This window comes from Rattus norvegicus, chromosome 4 (genome assembly GCF_021556685.1).
Source record: "Rattus norvegicus strain SHRSP/BbbUtx chromosome 4, alternate assembly SHRSP_T2T, whole genome shotgun sequence".
NCBI lineage: Eukaryota > Metazoa > Chordata > Mammalia > Rodentia > Muridae > Rattus > Rattus norvegicus.
Window position 1 is genome coordinate 159,808,968 of NC_141537.1, and position 25,959 is coordinate 159,834,926.

The window sequence follows — 25,959 nt, forward strand, 5'->3', positions numbered from 1 at the left end:
CAGCCTTAGCACACACCTCTAATCTAAGAGCTTTCTGCTTGAATATTATAAACAGGATTAAATAAACTCAGCCATAGGTCAAGAGGCAAAGCAAGCCACCAGTTGACAGGAAGTGAACATAGGATTACTAGGAAAGAACCACAGAGGGTAACAGGGAGTCTAGGGGACGGATAGAGAGACGCACAGGAAGTGGGGAGGGACACAGTTTGGAGGAGGGGTTTGGACATGGCATGAGAGGGGGCATTCCTTTTGGGATGACAACTGAGGAGGAAGGTCAGCTGGGTGTTTTCTCTGCTTCTTTGAGCTAGTCGGCATTCACCGAAGCATCTGGCTCCCAAGTCTTCATTGGTAAAACCAAATGAGATTTTGTTTAAAAGATAATGTTTTGTTTAACAGGATTTCACTATGTAGTCTTGGCTGGTTTGGGGCCAGTCATGATACTGCATCTCTTTAACCCCAGCCCTCGGGAGGCAGAGTCAGGGGGATCTCTGAGTTTGAGACCAGCCTGGTCTACATAGTAAGTTCCATGCCAAGCAGGGGTATTTAGTGGGGGTATATCTTTTTAAAAGAAGGGATCGTTTATTCCTTTATTTCCGTGGTGCTGGGGATTGAATGCAGTTCCACTGTGAAAACATTGGAAGTAGTTTCTCTAAAAGCAGGGGCAGACAAACAGCTTGTCACTACTGGTACTCAATGTTGTACTAAAGGTCCTGGTCCACACAACGAAAGAAAACTAAAGGCATAGCATTAGAGAGGGGAAAGCAAACTATGGTCTTTTGTTGTGGAACAATTACTTTTGTGGAAAATGTAAAAAAAAAAAAGTATAGAAAAATTATTAGACAAGAGAGTTTGTCAAGGACGTTGACTCTAAAATCTTTCTTTTTTCTTTTCTTTTTTTTTTTTTTTTCGGAGCTGGGGACCAAACCCAGGGCCTTGCGCTTGCTAGGTAAGCGCACTACCACTGAGCTAAATCCCCAACCCCGACCGGCTCAGTGGTAGAGCACTTGCCTAGCAAGCGCAAGGCCCTGGGTTCGGTCCCCAGCTCCGAAAAAAAGAACCAAAAAAAAAAAAAAATCTTATTGCCATGCAATTGTGTTTCTGTGTGTCAGCAGAACCAACCGAACATTGAAAATGCTGTCTTCTTCTTCTTTTTTTTTTTTTAAAGAAGTCCGGCCTCTTTTTTTTTCTCTTTTTTTAAAGATTTATTTATTTATTATATAAGTACACTGTAGCTGTCTTCAGACACACCAGAAGAGGGCATCAGATCTCATCACAGATGGTTGTGAGCCACCATGTGGTTGCTGGGAATTGAACTCAGGACCTCTGGAAGAGCAGCCAGGTGCTCTTAACCGCTAAGCCATCTCTCCAGCCCTGAAAATGCAATCTTGAAAAAAAAATCACAACAAAATCACAATAGGGCTCAGTGATAAATAAAGCAGAGGGTGTACCATACACACACACACACACACACGCACACACACTTCACTGAAAGACACCTAAGAAGACCCTAAAAGGCAGCTGGAGAGATGGCTCAGCAGTTAAAAGTGCTTCCTGCACTTGCAGAGTTTGGTTCCCAGCATCCACACGGAGTGACTCACAACTCTCTGTAACTAGAGCTCCAGCGGCTTTGGTGCCCCTTTCTAGACTCCACGGTCACTCACAAACGTGTGGGCACACATGTGCATCAATGTAGATAAATAAACTACAAAACCAAGAAGGCCCGGATAGAAGGAGCGATAGTCCAAGTCCATGTCAGGAAATGTCAGTATCATAAGGAGGTTGCAGGGTGCTGGGAATATGGCCCCGTTAGGAGACTGCTGGCTTAGTGTGCACGCAGCCCTGGGCTTATCCCCAGCACTGAACGCAGCCTAGCATGTTAGCCAATGCTAGCAATCCCGGCTCTCAGGAAATAAAGCAGGAGGATCAGAGGTTTAAGGTCATCCTCAGCTACAGAGTGAATTCATGGCCTTGAGTATTTGAGACCCTGTCTCAAACAAACAAGGGCCGGGGCAATGGCTCAGCTCAGTAAAGTGTTTGCCATGCAGATGTGAGGACCGAACTAGGTTGTTCATTGCCCATGTGAAAGAGCCTAGCAAGGAAATGCAAGCCCTGTGATCCTGTGCTGGAAAGGCAGAGAGAAATGCCTGCAGCCCACTGGCCAGCTAGCCCCACCAGTGAGCTCCAGATTCAGTGAGAGACCGCGTCTTTAAAAACTAAGGTGGCAGCCTAATGGTGGCAAACATTTGATCCCAGTGCTTGGGAGGCAGAGACAGGTGGATCCCTGTGTGTTTGAGGCCAGCCTGGTCTACAGAGTTAGTTCCAGGACATCCAAGGCTACACAAGAAACTGCCTTGAATCAACACACACACACACACACACACACACACACACACACACACACACACACAGACTCACAACTAAAATGACATCCAAGGCTACACAAGAAACTGCCTCAAATCAACACACACACACACACACCACACACACACACACACACACACACACACACACAGAGACTCACAACTAAAATGGCTGGGCATAGTGGTGGACACGTTTAATCCCAGTACTTGGAAGGCAGAGATGAGATAGTCTCTGTGTTCAAGGCTAGCTTGGTTTACATAGTGAGAATTCCAGTATCATGAAATACCATGGGTGGATCCTGGAGACATGGCTCAGTGGTTTAGAGCACTGGTTGCTCTTCCAGAGGTCTGGAGTTCAAATTCCAACAACTACATGGTGGCTTATGACCATCTGTAATGGGGATCTGATACCCTCTTCTGGTGTGTCTGAAGACAGCTACAGGGTGCTTATAGATAATAAATAAATCTTTAAAAAAAACAATACGTAAAAACAGACAGCATATTTGCACTTTTATCTGTTTGCAGAGAAGCTGTACGTTGAGTATGGTGGTGTCTGTCTGCCTATGTCCCCGGCACTTGAAAGATACAGAAAGAAGATCAGGTATTGCAGTAGCAAGTTAGAGACCAGCCTGGGCTACATAAAATCCCATCTCAACTAGAAAACAAGTCCTGTTTATACCTAACATATATAGTAGTATCTTGTATATTGACTTTGTGTGTGTGTGTTTGAAACAGGATCTCTCTATGCAACCCTGGCTATCCTAGAGCTTTCTGTGTAGAACAGGGTGGCCTTGAACTCAAAGAGATCTTTCTGCATCTGCTTTCTGAGTACTGACTGGGGTTAAATGCATGAGCCAACAGCTGTGTATTGCCTTTTATAACATATGTCATTTCAAGTATATGTGGCGAGCAGGGCATGGTGGTACATGCCGTGGAAAGCAGAGGCTAGCAGATCTCTGTCCACTGGACTCCAGAAGACAGCTGCACACTCACTTTTGCACATATATGCATAATTAAAAATACACACACACACACACACCTTAGAGTAGTTAATACCATAGGACCAGATGGTAGAATGGTAGTTGTCCTGGGAAGTCATTGCTTAATGGGTTCAGGGTTTCAGTTTTACAAAGTGAAGTTAAGGGGTGGGTAGAGGACTTGCCTAGCAAGCGCAAGACCCTGGGTTTGGTCCCCAGCTCTGAAAAAAAGAAAAGAAAAAAAAAACCAAAACGAAGTTAAACTGTATATTTATAATGCTAACACTCAAGAAATTGAGTCAGGAAGATCAAGACTTCAAGGTTCGGGCTGGAGAGATGGCTCAGAGGTTAAGAGCACTGACTGCTCTCCCAGAGGTCCTGAGTTCAAATCCCAGTGACCACATGGTGGCTCACAACCATCTGTAATGGGATCTGATGTCCTCTTCTGGTGTGTCTGAAGACAGCGACAGTGTACTCATATAAATAAAATAAATAAACACAGAGAGAGAGAGAGAGAGAGAGAGAGAGAGAGAGAGAGAGGAGAACTTGCTGCTATGGCAGAGTTCCCAATAATATAACCTACATAGTAGTTTACCATGTTCTCTAACCCCCATCCCAGGGGATTTGGTACCTGCTCTCTTCTGCAGGTACCAGCCATGCACATGGTGCTTACGTAGACATGCAGGCAAAACTCATTAAATATTTCTCAAAAAGGCCAAATTGGGCATGCATTTGTTTATTTATTTATTTATTTATTTATTATTTATTTATTAATTTATTTGAGCTGTATGAGTGTTTTGTCTACATGTATGTCTGTGCGTCATGTGTGCCTAGTGCCCAAGCAAGCCTGAAACGTTATCCTGTGGGACTGGAGCTACGGAAGACGGTGAGCTGCCACGTGCGTACCGGGAATCCAACTTTCGTCCTCCGCAAGAGTAAGGAGCAATCCTTTTTTTGGTTTTTCAAGACAGGGTTTCTCTGTGTAGCCTTGGCTGTTCTGGAATTCACTCTGTAGAACAGGCTGGCCTCAAACTCAGAGATCTGCCTGCTTCTGCCTCCCAAGTGCTGGGCATGAAGGCCCGTGCCACCACTGCCCAGCGAGTAACTAGTGATCTTTTTTTTTTTTCCTTTTTCTTTTTTTTTTTCGGAGCTGGGGACCGAACCCAGGGCCTTGCGCTTGCTAGGCAAGCGCTCTACCACTGAGCTAAATCCCCAACCCTGTAACTAGTGATCTTAATCACTGCGCTCATTTTCTGTCTTCTTTATATTTCATTTCAATTATTTTTTTGAGACAGGGTCCCCCCATATAGCTGAGGGTGGCCTCAGACTCCTGAGTGCTGAGATTCCAGGTGAGTGGACCACACCTGGCTCGATCTCTATACTAAGTCCCTGTTCTGAAACCAAACAAGCAGAGTTGTGGAGATGACAGAGAGGGATGGCATTGCGTCATAAATGCATTTCTTACTGTTTTCTGAGTGTGTGTACTTGTTTGTCTATACAGGTGGGCATGTTTATGTTTGTGTGTGCACATGGAGTCTGAGGTCAATGTTGGTGACTTCCTCAATTGCTCTCTGTCTTGTTTTTTGAGACAGAGTTTCCCATGGAACCTAGAGCAGGATCCAGTGATCCCCCCAGTCTCTGCCTCTGCAACTGGCTTTCTATGTCATTACTGGGAACTGAACTCAGATCTCCATGCTTGTACTGGAAACCTTGTACTGAGTCATCTCCCCAGTCCTGACCTCGAACCTCTGATTCTCCTGCCTTCACCTCCTAAATACCAAGACTAGAGCTGTGTGCTGTCAAGCCCAGTTCATGAGGTGTTGGTGATTCAATTCTAAGAACTCTACCAACTGAACTATATCCCCAACCCATGAATGCATTTAATACCACGGAACTGTAGACTTAAATTGGATGATAACTTTTATATTCTGTGAATTTCGTCGAATAAAACTTTTCCTATGTATATATAACATAAAATAAGGTTAAAGAAAAAAATCTGAGGCAGCTATAGAAAAGCTAAATTTTAAAAATAGGGACTTCAACATTTTTGTCCTTGTCTTAGGGTTTTATTGCCGTGAGGAGACATTGTCACCATACCAACTCTTTTTTTTTTCTTTTTTTTTTTCTTTTTTTCGGAGCTGGGGACCGAACCCAGGGCCTTGCGCTTGCTAGGCAAGCGCTCTACCACTGAGCTAAATCCCCAACCCCGCCATGCCAACTCTTATAAGGAAAACATTTCACTGGGGCTGGCTTACAGTTTCAAAGCTTCAGTCAGTTCATTATTGTCACGGAGGGAAGCATGGTGGCATGTGGGCAGACATGGTGCTGGAGAAGGAGCTGAGACCGCCACACTGGGCCTAGCTTGAACATATAAGACCTAAAGCCTGCCTCCACAGTGACACATCCTCCAGCAAGGCCACACCTACCTGGCACTCCATCCTCAATGAGTTAAGCATTCAAACACATGAGTCTGTGGAAGCCATTCCTATTCAAACTACCACAGCCCTGTTTAATTAGAAGTCTGTACATCTCCCCCTCCCCCCCCTTTTGAGACAAGGTTTCTCTGTGTACCCTGGCTGTCCTAGAACTTGCTCTGTAAACCAGGCTGGCCTTGAACTCACAAAATACCTCCTGCTTTTGCCTCCCAAGTGCTGGGATTAAAGAGATTAGATACGATTACTGGCTCCATGCATACAATTTGAAATAATAAAACCAAGTATTTTTTTAAGAGAAAATATTTAAAAAAGGGACAAGTAGAATAGAAAGACTAGCGGAGGCCAAACGACAGAGATAATACTAGATAATACTAGAAAGTTATGAGAAAAATATATTTAGAACCTAGAAACTAAATGATCTCTTGGGGGAATGAATATTTATACAGATAGAGGGAGATATCTGATGGGAGACAGGGACCAGCAATGAGACCTCGGAGGATGAGGTGGGAGCAACCAGAACAGCAGAATGTCAAAAACATCAGGTAAAAAGCCGGTATGGTGGCTTCATCCCAGCACTCAGCAGGCAGAGGCATGCAGACCTCTGTGAGCTCAAGGCCAGCTTGGTCTACAAAGAAAGTTCCAGAAAAGCCAGGGCTGTTGCATAGAGAAACCCTATCTTGAAAAAAGCAAAACCAAACTAACAACAACAACAAACCAGGTAAAGAAATTACCCTGTGACTGACCTTTGGGTATGGACACCTGAGATCTTAGGCAGTGTTCACGTGAGAGATTTTAGGTAGTGAGTTAGGGCAGAAGCCTGCCCGAGAATGGATTCAAGAGACATTGAGGGGGCGTGCATGCATCAGAATTCTATGCCTGTGTAAAAGGACCAGTGATTTAGAAAGATATAGAAAGATCTCAAAGACCCGAGGCAAAGTAAAAAAAAAGGAACAATAAAGACCGGAGCAATGGCTCAGCTGTAAGACTTCTGGCTGCTCTTCCACTGGGCCTAGATCCATTCCCAGAACCCGTGTGGGAGCTCACAAGTGTCTGGAACTACAGTTCTGGAGGATAAACACCCATACGCATAAAATAAACAATAAACTCATCTTTTCAACAAGAACGGGACTTACAAAATGGCTCGTTGGATAAAATCCGGAGGACCTTAGATCTCTTTGCCTCATATAGTTAAAGGGGAGAGGGAAGTTGTCTTATAACTTCCATACATGGTCTGTGACACGAGCGCCACCCCCACCCCATAAGTGTATAAAACGTTTTAAAGAGCATTTATACTTTGGTGGTAGAACACTTGTTTAGCTTGTGTGAGGCCCCTGGGTTTCTCCTTAGAACAGAGAGGAGGAGAGAGAGAAAAGGAGATGTTTTTTGTTACTAGTTTTTGACATGTGTGTTTTGTTTTATGTATATTCGTATTTTTCATAAATATGTATGGGACTTCACGTGTGCCTGATGCCAAAAGAGGTCCAAAGAGGGTGTCAGATCACCTCGAACTGGAGCTACAGATGACAGTGAGCTGCCATGTGAGTACTGGGGATCTATTTCACGTTAGAGCAGCAAGAGCTCCTAACCACTGAGTATCTTTCCAGCCTCAAAGGTATTTTTGTGTGTTCTTCGTTTTTTTGAGACAGGGTCTCACTTTGTAGCTCTGGCTGGCCTCGAACTCACTACTTGGAGTAAGCTGGTCTTGAACACACAGAGATCTTCCTGGTGATCTACCTGTCTTTGGCTCTGAAAGTGGGGAGCCAGGGAAGTCTTGAGTGAAAGTGTAAAGGGAAGAGGAGAGGCTCGGAGGAAAGGCAAAGCCTTCTGCTGTCTGAATTGGAATCTTGACAATGTGTGCAAAACCTAGCAACCCCAGCTGCTGCTGTCTCCTCCTCCTCCTCCTCCTCCTCCTCCTCCTCCTCCTCCTCCTCCTCCTCCTCCTCCTCCTCCTCCTCCTCCTCCTCCTCCTCCTCCTCCTCCTCCTCCTCCTCCTCCTCCTCCTCCTCCTCCTCCTCCTCCTCCTCCTCCTCCTCCTCCTCCTCCTCCTCCTCCTCCTCCTCCTCCTCCCGTGCTGCGCATGCTCTAATGTTCAAGGTTGCTGGGTAGTTGGTGCGGCTCCCTTAGCGTGCACACAGCCCACCTTACCCCAGATTTTCTGTCCTTGTGTTTGTATATATTCTTCCTCCATTCTCTCACCACCTCAGTCAGGGGGTCTGGGGCTGCACAGGTGCTGTCTTACAGCCTTCAAGTGCAGGCTTAAAGGTGCACGGCATCACGTCTGGTATTTTATTACTACCTTGGTATTTTTGTGGCGTGAGGATTGAATCAGAGTCACGAACACGCTAAGGAAAGCTCTGAGTTATACCCTCAGGTCTTGGGGGAGAAAGACTTTAAAAAGGTTTGTTTGTGAGTGTCTGCCTTATGTATGAATGTAAGCCATAGATGTTCTGGTACCTGCGGTGACCAGAAGAGGGAGCCAGAGTCCTTAGAACTGAAGTGACAAATGATTCTGAGTCACCACCTGAGCACTGAGAAGCAAACACAGGTCCACTGCAAAAGTGCTGGGTACTCTTTACCTCTGAGCCTCTCTCCAGCCCGTGTGTGTGTGTGTGTGTGTGTGTGTGTGTGTGTGTGTGTGTGTGTGTGTGTGTGTGTGTGTGTGCCTGTGTTATAGTGCCATTTGCTTTTACATACATTGAGAACCTTTGAAGAATGCATACAGTGAACCATGCTAAGGTCAGGGACAGGAACGGGGACAGGAATGGTGGATGGAATGAAAATGGAAGCCTCTATATTCATTTCGGACAAGTACTGTGTTACCATTGAAGGAGTCAATTACAAGAGGTAAGAACCTTTTTAAGAAAAACTCTAAGACATTGGAAAAGGAAATTGAGGAGGACACTGGACAGTGAAAACACCTTCCCTGCTCCCGGATTGGCAGGTTAGCAACCTGCAGATTCAATACAGTCCTCATCAAAGTTCCAGGGACAGTCTTCACAGAATTTGAAGGAAAAAAAATCTATAATTCTCATGGAAATTCAAAAGTCTAAGGCGAACCAAAGCCATTCTAAGTAGAAAGAGCAGTCAGAGGTATTACCTTCCCCGACATCAAACTCCACAACAGAGCCATAGTGACAAAGATGGCATGGCACTGGAACAAAACAAATGCATAGGACAGTGGAACACGGCCAGAGACCCAGAGATAAACCTGTACAGTTATGGAAACCTAATTCTTTTTTTTTTTTTTAAGATTTATTTATTTATGTACAGCATTTTGCCTGCATATGTGACTGCAGGCCAGAAGAGGGCACCAGATCTCATTACAGATGGTTGTGAGCCACCATGTGGTCGCTGGGATTTGAACTCAGGACCTCTGGAAGAGCAGTCAGTGCTATTAACCACTGAGCCATCTCTCCAGTCCCTGGTTCTTGCCTCTCATTATGTACAAGAATTAACTCAGACTGTATCAGTAGCCTTAATCTGAAACTGGAAACACTGACACCACTACAGGAAAGTGCTGGACAAACACTTCAGGTCATACAGTCACAGGCACAGGTAGAGGCAGGAGATGGCCAAGTAGGATGCTAATAACACAGGAAACAGCCCCAGGAACTGAGAGATGCGGTTACATAACATTTAAAAGCTTTCGTACAGCAAAACAAATTATTAGCAAAGTAAGTAGTCTGTGGAATTGGAGAAAATCTTTGTCAGCTCTGTTTCCAACAAGGCGTTGCTATCTAGAATATTTTAAATCACCTATTAAACACACAGGGACAAACCTGCTCATCAGTACGTGGGCCAACGGACCGACGAGAAACTGTCAAAGGAAGGACGAGGGGGAGGCTTGAGCGATGACTCAGCAGTGCTCTGGCAGAGCGCCCAGGTTTGATTCCCAGCACCCGAGTAGTGGCTCGAAACCATCTGCAACTCCAGTTCCCGAGGATTCATTCCCTCTTCTGGCCTCTGCGAGCCCCAGAATACACAGACATGTATGCGGTGGGGCAAATCACCCACTAAAAGAAATACTTTTGAAAAATGTATTCCTCTCTCACACAATACATCCCGACTGCAGTTTCCCTTCCTTTTACTCCTCCCAGTTCTCCCTCCCACTTCCCCTCTCCCCCAGGTCCACACCTCCTCTGCTTCCCTTCAGAAAAGAGCAGGCCTCCCAGGGATATCAACTGAAGAGGGAACATGACACAACAAGACAAGGCACAAACCTTCATCTCAAGGCTGGATGAGGTGACCCAGTAGGAGGAAAGGGTCCCAAGAGCAGGCAAAAGAGTCAGAGACAGCCCTTCTCCCACTGCTAGGCGTTCTACAAAAACACCAAGCTAACAGCCACAGCATGTGTGCACATGACTTAACAGAGACCCAGGTAAGACTGTAGACTGCCGCTTCAGTCTCTGTGGGCTCCTATGAGCGCCACTTCATTGATTCTGTGGGCTGCATTCTTACGGTGTCCTTGTCCCCTCCGGATTTTACAGTTCTTCCTCCGTCCGACTCCTCTTCAGGGATCCTGGAATTCCAAGGGGAAGATGAATCCAATGAAGAACTCCAACTTGGGCTTTCTCTCCACCTAATGTCTGCCTGGGGGCTCTCTGCATCTGTTCCCAACCACTGCTGGGGGAAGCCTCTCTGAGGATGACTGGGCGAGGCACTGATCTGTGGGTAGACCAGAATATCATTGGAAATCATTTTACCGATTTTAAGAAATAAATTTTTTAAATGAAAGAAGAGGTATAGTTGGCCGATAAATATTTTTAAGGTATCCAAGCATCTTAGAAGATGGCTCAGTAGGTAAGACCTGAATTAAAGTCCCCAGAATCCACATAAAAAGTTAGGCATGGGGGTTGGGGATTTAGCTCAGTGGTAGAGCGCTTGCCTAGGAAGTGCAAGGCCCTGGGTTCGGTCCCCAGCTCCGAAAAAAAAAGAACCAAAAAAAAAAAAAAAAAGTTAGGCATGACTGTGTACACTAGTAACCCTGGGCAGGGCTTGGGGCAGAGAGGGAGAAGCAGAGCTTGCTGCTCAGTCATAGCTGAGGTAGTGAGCTTCTCTGAAATGGTTAGAGACCCTGTGAGGAGAGCATGGACGGAGGAAGACCAACTCACATGCTTCGACCTTCCCATGTGTGTGCATCAGCACCTGCAGACACGTGTATGTATACGGAACACGCATACCATGGTGAGATAGCCCAATGGATGAGTGTGCTTGCTTCCAAGCCTGAACTCAGTCCCCAGATCCCATGGATTTCATCCCCTGTCAGAATGGCTGGCTTTTAACTAGAACTCGAACAGCAGAGACTGTTGGCATTAACGTGTGGAAAGAGGAAGCCTTATCCACTGCTGGTAAGAACATAAATTAGAGTGGCCACCGTATGAATCAACATGGAGGCTTCTCAAGACAATACAACTGGAACTACCACATGGTCCAGCCGTAATATCTTGGACGTATACTCAAAGGACTCTGCATCCTCCTCCAGAGACTCTTGCTTCTCCTTCATGTTGAGTACTGCTCTCTTCACAATAGCGAGAAAGCGGATCGGCCTCGATGTCTATCAACAGATGAGTGGGTGGGGAAAATGTCCATAGAGACAGCGCAACTTCACTGTGCCACAGGGAAAAACGCAAGTATGGAGTCGGCAGGGTAATCACGAGAAGGTGAAAATATTGTATTAATTAAGATAACTATGGCTCAGAAAGCTAGACACTGCATGTTCTCTCTCAGTTGGGGATCCTAGCTGCTAATTGTTAAATAAACGCATGTCGTGGGAGTGAATGTGGGTAAATGCTAGGAGACCAGAAAAGGTTCCTTACACAGAAAAAAAAAAGAGACCTTAAGCAAGGGGGCGGGGAGAACAATAGGACATGTGAGGTAGGAAAGCAGAAGGGGCAGAACGGTAGAGAGGGGCAAGAAGGGGCGGGCAGATGGGAGGAGAATGCACCAGAGTGAAGTCTATGGGAAGATACCACAAAGGGACCTGCTGTTCTGTGAACCGATTTCTACAGAGAATATGAATTACAGAACGGGAAGTGGGGGCTCTTGCCTGGAACGCCAGAGCCTGTTAGGCAGAGGCAGGAATAGAATTGCAAATTTGAGGCCAGTGTGGTCTCCATAGGGAGTTCCAGGATAGCCAGGGCTGTACAAACTATCTTAGAAACAACAGGCAGTGAACTACAAATGTAACCCCTTGAGATTTGCATTTGTAGGAGAGGAAAAAGGGGAGGGGAACAGTGGAGGAGCTGATGAGTAGAGGCCATCTTTGGAGAAAGCCCTCCTGCAGTGGGAAGCAGAGAAAGGCAGCCGAGAAGGACTGGTCTTAAGAAAGTTCAACATGCTTGCACACAGCTGGCAATAACCAAGTAGAGAGGGACAGGAAGGCTTCGGGACAGGAGGGGACAGTGGCTGCAGTGACAACTTTGGGTCCACCAGAAGAGCAGTGGTGCAGGAAGACTGGGGTGCTAAGAAATCTCTCTGCCTGCTCTTATTGTACTAATGAAGCAGCACTACCGTCAATTCTGAGAGAGGGGGGGAGGGGAAAAGGAGGGGGGAGCGGGAGAGGGAGAGAGACGGGACATTTGAGCAAAGGAGGAAGCATGGAAATATGGAGCCGGCTGGGTGGTTCAATGAGTAACCGCACCCACCACCAAGCCTGATGACCTGAGTTCAATCCCTCGGAGCGACATGATGGAGAGACACTTCAGTAAGCTGTCCTCTGACCTCCAAACATGCACCGGGGCACAAGGACACGTACTTTTTTTTAAAACAGGAAAACATAGAAATTTGCCAGACCTATAATACCAGTACTCAGGATGCTGAGGTAGGAGGAGTGCACATTCAAAGCCAGCCTGGCTACAAAGAGACAGAAATTGACCCAGACAAATCCTGGGAACACTATCTGAGTACAGCAATAGTAATAAAGATATCCGAGCCTTGCACATGCTAAGCACGTGTTCCACCAGTGACTCACGCCTCCAGCCTATCACATGATGGCTCACTGTCTCCCTTACTAAATTGTAAGTCACGAAGATTGTGGTGACTTTGTTCTTGCTCTTCACTGTATGCCCTGGTCCAGTGCCCTACCCAGCTTGTAGTTAATGTTCCAAAAATATTTGCTGATGTCTGGGTGTGGTGCTGCATTCCCATAACCCCCAACACTTAAGGAAATGAAGGCAGGAGGTCAGGAGTTCAAGGTTACTCTCAGCTACATGGTGAAGTCAAGGCCAGGCCAGACCCTATGAGACTCTGTCTCACATAAATAAACATTAGTTGAAAGGAATAAAAAAAAAACAGTAAAAATAATTTATCATGATGCAAAGCTTCGTGTACAAGGCCCTATTTGCTAAATGAACATTCATTTGATCAATGTGAAGGTTGCAATGAGTCTACTAGAGCTTATCCGACGCTCCCTGGGAGGCTAGGCTGTGTGGGGAGTTGTCCCAGCTCCCTTGCAATGCCCCGCTGCAGCAGCAGCAGCAGCATTGCAGCTGTGCCTTCCTATGATGTGCACCGTCTTTCTCCTGCCACTGGGAGACACTGGGAGGGAGAGCATCTCACTGACTCACTGCTGTTTTGACTTGGAATGAAAGGCTGTCAGGGACGGGCAAGAAGGGGAGTAGCTGCTGTGGATGCTGTTCTCAACAGCAGGCTTCCTTCCTGGAGGCGGGAGTAATGAGGGTGCTCGGGGCGGGAGGAGATGGATGGATGGCCAGGAGGGGCGTGTCTGAGGGGAGAGCGAAGAGATGAGGGGATGCAGCCAGACGGATGCAATGGAGAGAATGAAGGGAGTGGAGAGCGGGACCTTGTTCACCGAGCACTGAGGAGGGAGCTTTGACCACGTGACAAAGCTGCCGTCAGGATGTCTGGCGAAGAGAACGAACAAGTGAGATGTTTTCTCTTGGTGTTTGTGGGAAGACGATAAGTAGCAAACAAATGTAAAACCGTGCCAGAGAGCGATGGCCCAGAGAAGAGGAGGAAACTGATGAGGAATGGAGACACCCCCCACCCCCATCTTCCTTTAGGTTTTGGTCAGAGTGCAGAAGGTCGAGAAAGAGCCAGCTAGGTGAAAACAGAAGCCTCGGAGGGAGAGGAACTCAAAGTCTCCGGGTCCTGAGAGAGTGGCTTCTGATGCTCTGGAACAGCAGAGGGTCTGCTTTGGCAGAAGCACTGTTTATGAAGGGAGCACACACTGGTGGCTTTCCCACTGTACTTAGTGTGTGCACACGTACACACACATACTCACGCAGGGCGGTCAGAGGACAACTCTGTAGGAGTTGGTTCTCTCCCTTCACCCTGTGGGTCTTGACTATTAAACTCAATTTGTCACCTTTGATGGCCTGCTGAGCCACCTTGCCTGCCCTCGAACGTTTTTTGAAAGGGGAGAGCATGGTAGGGTTTAGATTTTAAAATATTATTGGTAGTTGTAAAGACTACTTTTGCAAAAGATGAGGACAGAAACGAAGGAGCTCCTAGGAGGGTCCTTCAGTTCCAGAGGCAGGATGATGGTGGATCGGGCCTCTTAAAAACAAAGGTGAAGGGGGCAGACCCTGAACATGCGCTCAAAGTGTAGGCTGTAGCTCCTGCTGGTGATGCAGATACAGCGAAGGAACCGGAAATCAAACAGTTTTAGCTTGAATGACAAGGAGCTGTCATTGTCCTGGGCTGAAGAGCACCGGACAGAAGAGGGTTGGGGGCGGGGTAGTTGAAGCCGTCTGTTTGAGTCACATTAGGTTCGCCTGGTTATTAGACGTCGGAGTGGATATGTCAAGTGGGCGTTGGACAAATGAGTCTGGCGCTCATTTGTGAATTTAGGACTCACTGACATTTACAGAGTGTTTAAGCCCTGGGACTGGATGAGATCACTGGACAAAGAACGTGGAAAGAAAAGAAGGCCAAGGACTAAGCCCTTGGAGGCTCCAATGTGTGGAGGTCAGAGCTGAGGAAGACTAGTACAGAACAGCCAGGGAGGTTGGAGGGAAAGCGGGGAAGAGTGTTTTCCTGGAAGTTTGGGGTGCAGGTTTGAAGGCAATGCAGGGAGAAGGGTAAGGTCAGAGGAACTTCCTTTATCACATCTATTTAGTGTATGTGTCACACTTGTTCAGGGGTCTGTTGACAACGTGAATGCAACAGTTCTGTCCTTCCACCATGTGGGTTCTGAGGATAGAACCCAGGTAGTCAGGTCAAGGGAGTTTTACGAGATTAGGAAAGGGTCCTCAGAAGTCTGAATCTAAGTGAGATTGGTGTGGACCAGTTGTGACCAGCCAGGGAAGCTTCTAGAGGGAATAGCGGGGTGCAGAGCCCTGAAGGCAGGCTTCTAGTGCTTCCTTCTAGGAACATTCGCCAGCTGCATTTGAGGCTGAGTCGCAGAAATCCTTAGGAAAGAAAATTGGAGGTACCCAGAGGCTGGGATCTACGTGGCCTCCTTGTAAGCCATAGTACGTGTTGGGTATTCTGTTTCTTGGAAAAGCTAAGTGCGGTAAATGGGTCTTGAACCATTTAAAGACTGTTTGGGCTGCCTCAGAGAGAACAAGCAGGATCAGAGTGAAATGGGGGATTGATCTGTTGGGGGCATTCTAATTTGTGTATGCACTCTTCTCTCCCACCCCTCCTTGGTTTTCTTACCCATGGCCTTGAACTCCCTTTCCACCCTGGCCAGAGTTAGGGACTCAAAAGTATGGGTGACTCAGAATTTCAGAACTGCTTGGGAGGTCAGAAATCATGGGATCTATGAAGCTGCGCTTAGGTAGAGGGGAAGCTTGCCCCATCACAACCTGAGGAATTGGAGGTTGCGCTCTCCCCCACCCCACCCCCAACCCCTGCTCCTCTTCCCAACCTTGCACCTGGGACAAAAGCTGAGCTCGCAGAGTGGCAAATGGAGGGTTAAGTCGTGCGTGGCCTACAGACGTGAGAAGGAGAGGCGGAGACCAAATGGTTCTAGTCGCCCGCCGAACCCAGCCGAGCCTAGCCGAGCCCAGCCGAAGCGAGCATCTCCCGCCGCCGCCGCCACCGCCGCCGCCGCCCCGCGCCCCGGGCGCCCGCCCCCCTCCAGCTCCAGCTCCTCGCTGCCAGCCAAACCTCCCGACCATGCCCGGCGCCCCACCCGCTTCTGCGACCCCCCAGCCCCACGCAGCTCCGAGCGCCTGCAGTCGTCGCGCCGCCACACCAGGCATGCAGGTGAGCGAGGGGGGACCCAAAGCCCCTACCGGTAGGGAGCTGGCTCTGTCCTCCCCGGTGCCAGCTCCGCGCCCTTCGCCCCCCGCTCTTCCTGGAGCGGTCTCCAGCCGCCTCCAGTCGCCCAGAGCTCCTTTCCACCGTGCCCTCCATCCCTCCGCTGTCCTGACTCCATCCTATCCTCTTGGTGCAGCAGTCAACGTCTCCGCGTCTGCCTCCATCCCGCCTTTAGCTCATCCTGCAGCTTCGGGCATCCTCCTGCCTCAGGTTCCCTTTCCGCTCTGGGTGCTCCCTCCAAATTCCATGGCCGATCTTTTTCCCATTTTCCCGGTTCGCGCCGCTTTCCAGCCCTGTCCAGGGAGCGCAGGCCTGTGGGATTGGCGGGATTGGGGTCTCTGCTAGAGATGGGGCCCGGTTCCCCCACCCCACCCCCAGTTCGTCTTCTGCGCACAACAGGTCGGTGAGGAGCGCGAAGGGGGTGGGGTGGCGCACCAGCTTGGGGACTGCGGACTTCCTGGAGGGGGTGACAAAGGGGTATCGGGTGTGTGAAGGGACTGGAGTTGACATTGGTGGTGGTGATGGTGGGATGTAGCCGACGAAGGGGCAGGTGTGCCCTGAGTAGCGGGCCACTGGTGTCGCTGAGTCCTTATCCGCTCCACTGGTTCGGTTACCATTTCTTTCTTCCCGTCTCTAACCTCCTCCCACCAAGCCCCCCGGCCTCTTTCCTTCCCCTTCTCTTTCACCTGGCCTCCAGCTCTGTCTCCATATCTCTTTAAATTTCAAGAAACAATTCTTAACTCCTCCATCTTTGCTGTTCTGTTCCCCCCAGTCCCTGTCCCTTCCTTTTTTGATTTTGCCTTCAACACCATGTTCTAATCTATCTCCATGACTTTCTCCCCATCTCTGATGTCCACCTTCCTTTTCTTTCCACTCTCTTTGCTTGTGTCCTGACCAGACCCCTCCATCCTCGGGCCCGATGTCTGTTCTCTTTTCCCTCCCTGCCATCTTCTCTCTTCAGCATCCTCCGCCAGTCTCCTGTAGCCCCTCTTCCCTCCCCATCTCTTCTCCTCCCAGCTGCTGTCCATTTCCTCACTCTTGACCAACCTTTTCCCTCTCGGCCCTTCACCTCTCATACCCCACTCCCCTCCATAGCTTATTCCCTGGGGGTATTCAACGTGCAGACAGACATAGATTAGGGATCCAGAAGACACAGGGTGTCACAAGCTCCTTCTCTCTGAAGATCCCAGCCCCTCCGGATTCACCACCCTCAGTTTGGAGACTGCACTTCCTTTCAGAACCAACCATCTAGACTCTCCTAGGACTTTCACCCGGAGCAGCCACAGTTGAGGGGGTGGTTTCCCTTGAGCTCCGCCTTCTTTTAGAATGCACCTATGCACTTGGGTGGTTGAACATCAAGATCAAAACCCAAACCGTGTCCTGTAGCTTTCTTCCCACCTTCTATTTTCTCCCATTTGTCTGAAAAAAGGCAGCTAGGCAGCTAGCTTCTAGGCTTCATCACAAAAGAAGTTCCTGGCACTACAAGAGGTGACCGGGCTTCGAGCATCTCCCCCAACGCTCACTAAGATTGACTTCCCTTCCCTCCCCCACTCGAAAACTCCCTCCCTAGCGGTAGGTGCTCAGGGAATCACAAGGTTCTTGGCTCTAAATTAAGATCCAAGGAGCCTGGAGCTGTGGGCAGAGGAAGTGAGAAGGAAGGAAGCCAAAGAGGCAAGAGTAGACAGACACCAGGGCCAGGAGATAACAGAACCCATCCGGGATGTTGTGGGTGGGGCAGGGGGCTAGTTTAGGGAGCTTTCCCCTAAAAGTATGCCAAGAAACGGAGGATTCTAGGAAGCAGAAGCATGACTGGTAACTGTGCGGCCTGGGTGAGGCAGGAAGGAGCGGTGTTGGTGGATGGGTGAGCTGGGGGAGTATACAGACCAGATTGGGGTGTGACACCCTCATTTTTCCTCCAGTAAAGGCCAAAAATCTGGGTCACAGCTGAGGAAGACCTCAGATCCAGAGTACAGAATGTGGTAAGTTTGGCCCAGCAGGGGGAGCTTGGCCCAGCAGGGGGAGCTTGGAGACCACTTTTCCCTGGGGGATTGGGCCCTTTCCTGCCTAGGCCAACTCTTGGGGACCTATTAAGGACTAGCCCCTGGGAAGAGACAAAATGGGGCCAGGGTCTTCATAACACACACCTGTTCTAGCAGAGAAACCTGGAGGGAAGCACCCAAGACTCCTGGTGTGAACCTACCCTTTTCATACTTGAGCCCTGGGTCTCACTTGCTTTTTCTCCCTTCCTATAGGCCTGCTCAACTGCTGTCCCAACTCCTCCCTCTCTGGCCACTGCTGTTGCTACCCCTATCACTGCCTGCTCAGGGCTCCTCCCATCGATCCCCCCCAGCCCCAGCCCGTCCCCCCTGCGTCCGGGGTGGGCCCTCAGCCCCTCGCCACGTGTGTGTTTGGGAGCGGGCGCCTCCACCAAGCCGATCCCCACGGGTCCCAAGATCACGTCGGCAAGTTCTGCCAGGCACTGCACCCCCTGCTACTCCATCAGGCTTTGAGGAGGGGCCTCCCTCCTCTCAGTACCCTTGGGCCATAGTGTGGGGTCCCACAGTATCTCGGGAGGATGGAGGGGACCCCAACTCTGTCAATCCTGGATTTCTGCCCCTGGACTATGGTTTTGCAGCCCCACATGGGCTGGCTACTCCGCACCCCAACTCAGACTCCATGCGGGATGATGGAGACGGGCTCATCCTTGGGGAAACACCTGCCACCTTGAGGCCCTTCCTGTTTGGAGGGCGCGGAGAAGGTGAGTGAACAAGGCTGGTAGGGATATGAAGGACTGGGGGGCGGGATCTGCCGAAATTGAAGCCGTATCTGTGAGTGTCTTCAGCAAACGTGCCAGGTTCTAGGCTGGCAATGGATACAGAGGTGGAGCCGCGGTCCGCACTCTGAAGGAGTTCAGGTCCACCGCTGAAGACAGATGTTCAAACACTTGGGGATGAGTCAACAGGATAAACACCCCGAGAGAAGCGCGCCCTGCTTGTTTTTAGGAAAATAGGGAAGTGAGAGACTGTTCTACCCTGGGGATCCGAGCAGATCAAACAACTGACGTGTGAGCTAGATCTTAAAAACAGAATGGGTATTCCAGGCAGAGGGAAGCCATGGAGGAAGGTCACTATTAGGGTCACTATTAGCACATGCTGTGCTGGACACTAGCTGAGGGAAGATAATCTGATAAAGGTAACAAGGGTTACAGTACAGGATGGTTCTATCTGACCTTGGAGCCTCATCCTCATCACATGCCTGTGCAAGATTTGGTACATGTAATGCTTGGGAGAGTAGAAGAGCTGGCAGATGGCTCAGGAGAAGGTTGATTACAATCGAGGAGGGAGACCCCACAGGAGGCAGGCAGTGTGGGTGCCCGTGGCAGCACTTGGCCACACCCACTTTGAACCTGCCTCAGGCCTCCCAACAGCTGTCTTCCCTCCTTATCAGGTGTGGACCCTCAGCTTTACGTGACAATTACCATATCCATCATCATTGTTCTTGTGGCGACTGGCATCATCTTCAAGTTCTGGTAAGTTGGGGAGACCCCTAAAGGTGTGTGTGTGTGTAAAGGCTAGACCCAGGGCAAGACCGAGGACACACGTTTCACGGGAGTAGGGAATCATGAAGGGGAGAGCTTGAGGAAAGCTGACTGGAGTGGAGGAGGACTGAGGGAAATCAGTGCCAATTACTTCAGGAAAAATACAAGGGTAGTGGGGAGGACGGGGAGTTGCTCCTGTGACAGAGAACACTGAATCAGGCTGCAGAACTCTTTCTTGGGGCTTCTGTCCAGGAGGAAGAAAATCAGGAGCTTTCTTTGTACACATTTAATAGTGGGTCACGAAGTCCTTCACACTTTACTGAGAGAATCGTTAGATTCAGGTGCCCAAGTCGTTAGCTGACTTTGAGCTTGAACTAAATCTGCCGGGTACCTCCAGAGGAGGGCAGTGGCTCCTCTGGACATCAGAGTGGCAGGGGGCAGTTTTAAGGAGCTTTGCATTGGTGGGGAGGAGGCATTAAACTTGTGGCTCTCCAAAAATGGGCCAGAGGGAAGCAGAAGAAATAGTCTGATTGGAGTTTGGTCTCAGAAGCCAGTTTCTCTGCTGTGGAGAAGTTGGGGGTGTTGGAGAGGGAGAAGCTGGACTGAGATAGAGAGTAGTCAATTGTGTAAGAAGATCTCTTTCCTTCTGATGCACAAGCTGGGACCGTAGCCAGAAGCGGCGCAGGCCCTCAGGGCAGCAAGGTGCCCTGAGGCAGGAAGAGAGCCAGCAACCACTGACAGACCTGTCTCCTGCTGGAGTCACTGTGCTGGGGGCTTTTGGGGACTCACCTACCCCCACCCCTGATCATGAGGAACCCCGAGGGGGACCCCGGCCTGGGATGCCCCAGCCTAAGGGGGCTCCAGCCTTCCAGTTGAACCGGTGAGGGCAATGGGATGAGAGGGACTGATGGGATGGGAGGGTGAGGAGGGAAGACAATTTAGGTCTCTAGACCTTCAGTTATTCTTCCCGGGTGGGTGGTCTTCCCCAATGCAGTCCATGACTCCCCTTCCTGATCTGGTTCCCAGCCTCTGGTCCCCTGCCTCCCGAGGGGGCTAGTCGGATCCTCTCCAAGGGCAATGGGGCTCCCTGCAGCCCAGGCTTTCTGTCCTATTCTCCTACCACCCTTTAATTCTAGCTGTGTCCTCTTAACCCTGACTCCTCCTTCGGCTTCAGCCTCCTCCTTGGTTCCTGACTATGCATTTTCCCTCTTCCTCTCAGGATTCCCCTGGTGAATCTGTGATGCCCCCCATGTTGGGGTGCTGCCAAGCAGGAGGCCAAGTGGCCAGCATAGCCACCATCCACTGAGGGTGGGGCAACCATGGGGAATTGGGGCCATGGTGGGGGGCTCCTAGCTCCTGTCCTTGCACACAACCTGGGACACTCAGTAATCCCATGGGCAAGCCCAAGCGTTTGTCCCCCAGTGACTGGGGTCTCCCATTCCCACCCTTGCACATTCACATGAAAGCCTTGATCACTCACCCACACCCTCACAGGCCATAGCACAGTCACACTCTCCATGCTGCTCCTCTGCTGTGTCCCCATTCACGTCTGCTCACCTGGCTCCGCGCTCTCTCCCGTGTTGCCTACGTTCTGCCCCTTTACATTCTCTGTGCCCATCTCAGACTGGGCATGGGCATTTCTGGCCCCAATATATGACATAGTGTGCCCACTCTGCCTCATCAATACTCACTGGTCTAGCTTCTGTGGCCCTTGCATGCTGCCCTAGAGGTGGGTGGGAGGTGAGCCAGGGGCTCCTTATACCATGTGTCATGGCCCATTCATGTCTTATGTCTCACCATCCTTCCATCCCATTCCAAGGATGCTGGCATTTCCGAGGGCTCCCCCACAGGAATTGGGGTAGTGAGGCCCAATTACTAAACTCTGTCACCTGAAATATGGATTTGGGGGAGTCACCTGCTGCACTACATGAGATGGGGCTCCCATGTTCTCCCTTCCCTCCCAAGTCCCTTGTCTTGTCTGCCCTGGCTGTCTGTGTGTATGTGTCTGTATGGAATTCGGAGCCCCCTCCATAGGTCCTCCACCTCCCACCCTCCCCTAAGGCCTCCCTAAATGTACCTAGGCTGCCAGGAACTGAAGCCAGCTGGTTCAAGGCCATTGGGAGCTCTGCCTCCGTATCCACCTTCTCTTCCTGGGTCCCGTCACATCCCCTCATGTCCCCTCCTTCCCTCTCCCTTTTCCTTTCTTCAGGTTCTCCCCTCTTTCTTGTTCATCTCTCCAGCCCTTCTCCCTCTTACCTGGCTCCTATGCTGTGATATATATTTTTGTATTATCTCTTTCTTCTTGTGGTGATAATCTTGTGGGATGTAAGTTTCAAAATTTTCAAATAAAGCCTTTGCAAGATAATTGAGTTCCCTGTCTTCCCTTGTAATCCCCTCCACCCCCAATACACACATGCACACACACCACATACATACAGAAGAGGAAGGGCAGGAAGGAGAATGGGAGAGAAAGGGGAGATGAGGAACTTCTTCAGACTAGATTGTTACCTGGCCGGCTCTACCTGAAGCTGCAGACTGATGGGTACCTTAACTTTGGACAGGATGAAAGAACTGGAGAGAGGCTCCAGAGGAGAAAGAGCCTTGCAGGAGAGGAATTGGAATCCAAAGGGTTTGTAAGGCTTGCTTGTTCCTTACTAGTGAGGGTCAAGAGAGACCAAAGACAGAGAAAAGTGGGAACATTTCTTAGGACAAGCAATGGGACAGGTCTGATTGATTTGAGACAGAGTCTCTCACCCTGTAGTCCAGGCTGGCCCATACTAGATTCTCCCACCTTGGCTCCTGGGCTTACAGGCATGAGTCACCACACCACACTGGGCAAGACAGCTAATGCAGAGGATGAAGGGTCAATGGGAGAGAAAGACAGCAAACAAGAAAGGATGAGTTAGCCTGAGGAGAGGGTGCTCTGCCTGATCTATTTTCATCCGTGCTCCTTAACATGGCCCTGTCCACGACTGCCCTCCAAAAAGTATGCTTTACCAGGAGTCCTGTGTGCAGCTCAGTGTGGTTTTCCCATGTGGTAAGGTGTGGGTGGAATCGAGGGGTGTGTCTGGGGAGGGAACACAGGCTGCCCAGCTGGGATCAGTCACCTTTGAGGTCCCAATTCCAGGTTTGGCTCTTTAACAGCCATAGTAAAGCCCACACACACATCAGTTTCTCAGCTGTTGCTAGGCTCGGTTGCTGTGGTAACCACCTAGGTCTTGTGTCCTGTTCCTCCTGGCCCCATCCCCCATCTGTGCCTCACTTGCTCTCTGGAAATGGGTAGCCCCAGGGAAGAAGGAGACAATATAGTATCCAAGAGGGCAGTGTGGGCTGCCTGGAATGTACCTGCCTCTCTGTGTTGTACCTTTGATGCTATAAATAGGAATGTGTGTGTGTGTGTGTGTGTGTGTGTGTGTGTGTGTGTGTGTGTGCGCGCGCTCCAGAGAGCTGGTAGGTGTGTTTTAAATGCTGAAGAGCTATACTGTATATCGAAGGAAGTTTGGCTAAGACCCTAAAGCACACGATGGTGAGTGTGGGAAGGAAGGAGTGTATTTCTTAGGACAGCAGTAGTGTTAGGACAGGCTGCTCCTGAGGAGAACAGCAATCGGAGTAAGGAAACAACCAGCAGAGGTATAAGGCGAACGGCCTAAGGAGGGTTGTCAACAGAGTGCACCAGGAGATTCCAGAGGGGATGGAAAAGGAGGGGGCCAGGAGGAAACTGAAGGGGCAGGGGGAGGTAAGTAGGTGAGGGAAGGAGGAAGGGAAGGAAGGGCTATGTGGAAGGTAAGGGAAGAAGTCTCCTTAACCTTTCCAGCTGTCCCCACAGTCCTTGCCAAGGAGAGTGGGAACGAAAGAGCACTTAGTGTAGAAGGGCAAGATGCTGTGTGGAGTGCTCCTGGGGCTCTCATCCCCCACAACTCTCTCTCTAGAGGGACAGTGTGACCCTGTGGCTCATCCATATGCAAAAGGCACACACAAAGTCCCCTAATGAGCAAGGAATTAATTGCCATCTGATTAGACTGCAGTCCTTCTAAATTTAAATAAATTAAACATACCAGTGAGACGCTAGAAGTCTCACCTGTTCCCTTTCCCCAGATGCCCTCTCCCCCACGGAAAGGCAGATGGATAGAAAGATGGGAGAAAGAACAGTCTGGATGTTTGGATCGCCTGGAGGAATTATGCCAGACTAGGTCAGTGTCTTGCTAACCATGACAACGCATGGGCCCTGGGGAACAGACCTTAATTTTTCTCTTTCTTAAATCTCCAGAAGGCTTCAGGCAACAGAGTTACAGAGGAGAAAAAGAACCAGGGCCAAACTGCTCTTTTGAGAACTCAAAGTTTCTTGGAGGCCACTAGTCACAAGCCCAATTTGAGGGAGGCATCCTCTCCCATCACTAAACTCTTTGTCGAGGGAGTATGTCAAATGACACAGCCAAAGTTCTCCTAGGCACGTTTCTGGAATGCTTACCATTGTGGCACACCAAAGCAGGGGATGGGGAAGCCCCCAGGAGGAGGGATCTCCTAGCAGAGCTCAGGGTGAGGAAATGATTCAAGATGGAAATTGTGCCAGCTGGAGAACCCCAGGCTAAAATTAACAGCCCTCCTCCCTACCCCACCGTGTCCCACATTTACTGCTCTAGAGCTTTGTTCTAGGGACTTAAAAGTCGCTCCTTATAGCAAAAGGCAGGAGGAAGGCTGCCAGAGGCACCGGGACTCAGAAAATGGTTGATGAATGCACAGGAGAGGCAGAGCTGGAGAGCCAGGACCTTTGGAAATCACTATTTTGCTTCCATATTTCTTTCCTCCTCCTCCTCCCTTCTTCCTTTTCTTTCACCTTCTCTTCCTTTTCTTCTGAAGGCAGTCTCTCTATATATAACCCAGGCTGGCCTGCCCTTAACTTTGAATACTGCCCCAGCCTCTTGAATGCTGGGATTACAGATACACAATAGCTTCACCATCACATAAGCCCTTATCCTGCTAACTTGCCAGTGAAATCAACACAGACTGAGTGCTGCGTTCAAAACTGTAATAAAAAGGAAGAGACACTTTGCAGGACAGCTCATGCCTATAATTTCAGTGTCTGGGTGACAGAGGCAGGGGGATGAGGGGTTCAAAGTCATCTTAGTTATGTGCTAAGTTTGGGTCAGTCTGGGCTGTGTGAGACTATCTCAAAATACGAAAACAAACCAAAACAGTGCTGGGAGGTAGATGAGTTTGTAAAATGCTTTCCATGGAAGGATGAGGATCTGGGTCTGATCCCCATCGCCCACATAAAAATACTGGTCATGAGGGTTCACATCTGTTAATTCCAGCACTAGGGAGGCAGTTAGCATCTTGGGGTTTGATGACCGGATGTATTGCTGAGCTTTATGTTCAGTTTGAGACCCCATCTCAACAGAAAAACATGAGCACAAGGATTAAGGAAGACATCTAATAGTGACCTCTGGCCTCCACATACATACAAAAGTCAAAAAACAAAAGGTGCGGTGGTGTGTGTCTGTGATCCAACACAGATTAGGGCCACCGAGGCAGCTGCAACACTGGGAGTTCAGTCATTCTAGCAAGTTTGTGGGCAGGCTGAACTACAAGAGATTCTGCCTCCAAAAGTAGACAAGGCTAGCTGGCCAACCTGATCTATATAGTGAGTCCCAAGTTAATCAGAGCTATATAGTGAGACCCTATCTAAAACAAACAAACAGACAGACAGACAGACAGACAGACAGACATATAAAGGTAACTTTTGCTAAGTCCTGGCTATGACTTTGAGGGGAGAAGTCACTTAAAACTGACAGTCCCACTTTAATTATCTGTAGACTAAGATCACAGTTCTTTGTTAGAGCAATTTTGCTTTCTCACTATGGGAGCTCATTTGCATGAGCTGAGACCGACCTGAGCTCAGAGAGATTTGATCTTGTGCAGACCTGTAGCTACATATACTTACTAAATAAATAAACATTATTTTAAATACTAAAGATTCTTTCCATGTTTGGTACCGGGATGGATTTCTGGTAACCATGCCCTTTAATCACCAGCCACTTGAAGCAGAGGAAACTGGCACAGGAGACCCACCTGGAAATTGCAGAACAAAGGGAATTACTAACAGTTATAGTCTTAGAGAGGTAGGGGGTCTCAGAGCCTAGCAGATTAGTGAAGGTAGCAGATGGGATGTAAAGCAGACGTTTATGAGCTAGTCCCATTGTCCCATCCTACCTTGGAGCTGTTACAAGCTAACAGTTTAGCAGCTTAGGGAAGGCCCAAGATTGGATAGAAGGAAGCTGATCTCTACAGGGCCAGCATCTGTGACTTTACACATGTATTATTTGTATCTAGTGCAAACAGTTTCTTCCCCGATAATCTTGGTAGGTACTCAAATATACAAATTAATTAGTAAAAGCAACAGACTAAGAGAGGCTCAAAATCCT

The 25,959-nt window shown here is 49.2% G+C and overlaps 1 protein-coding gene and 2 long non-coding RNA genes across 7 annotated transcripts; 2 read left to right on the top strand and 1 right to left on the bottom strand.

Annotated features, from left to right (window-relative positions):
- The first annotated feature begins 208 nt into the window (after positions 1-208).
- Positions 209-10,696, top strand: LOC120102387 (uncharacterized). 2 transcript variants are annotated; one of them, XR_015687008.1, is made up of 8 exons: positions 209-348; positions 2,886-2,961; positions 4,172-4,272; positions 4,633-4,686; positions 7,250-7,310; positions 9,544-9,761; positions 9,870-10,150; positions 10,260-10,345. It is a non-coding gene; the product is annotated as an uncharacterized LOC120102387 (long non-coding RNA). The 2 variants fall into 2 exon arrangements; XR_015687007.1 differs by lacking the exon at positions 4,633-4,686 and having other exon boundaries at positions 4,172-4,235; positions 10,260-10,696.
- On the bottom strand, positions 9,006-16,413 carry LOC147995062 (uncharacterized). Its single transcript, XR_015687009.1, has 2 exons — positions 15,975-16,413; positions 9,006-10,437 (listed from the first exon to the last, which is right to left on the bottom strand). It is a non-coding gene; the product is annotated as an uncharacterized LOC147995062 (long non-coding RNA).
- Positions 15,735-21,902, top strand: Pianp (PILR alpha associated neural protein). Of its 4 annotated transcripts, none has more exons than XM_087657710.1 (6): positions 15,735-15,945; positions 17,919-17,978; positions 18,252-18,757; positions 19,447-19,528; positions 20,196-20,417; positions 20,757-21,902. In XM_087657710.1, exons 2-6 carry the CDS (start codon positions 17,974-17,976, stop codon positions 20,776-20,778), a joined length of 837 nt encoding a protein of 278 aa, XP_087513836.1. In that variant the 5' UTR covers positions 15,735-15,945; positions 17,919-17,973; the 3' UTR covers positions 20,779-21,902.
- The last annotated feature ends 4,057 nt before the right edge of the window (positions 21,903-25,959 follow it).

What these genes read in the sequence shown, in the direction of transcription:
- Pianp (XM_087657710.1), top strand. An exon ending in GTTTGGAGGGCGCGGAGAAG is followed by an intron (nt 18,758 to 19,446) that starts GTGAGTGAACAA and finishes CCTCCTTATCAG; the next exon opens with GTGTGGACCCTCAGCTTTAC. An exon ending in CCAGCCTTCCAGTTGAACCG is followed by an intron (nt 20,418 to 20,756) that starts GTGAGGGCAATG and finishes TCTTCCTCTCAG; the next exon opens with GATTCCCCTGGTGAATCTGT.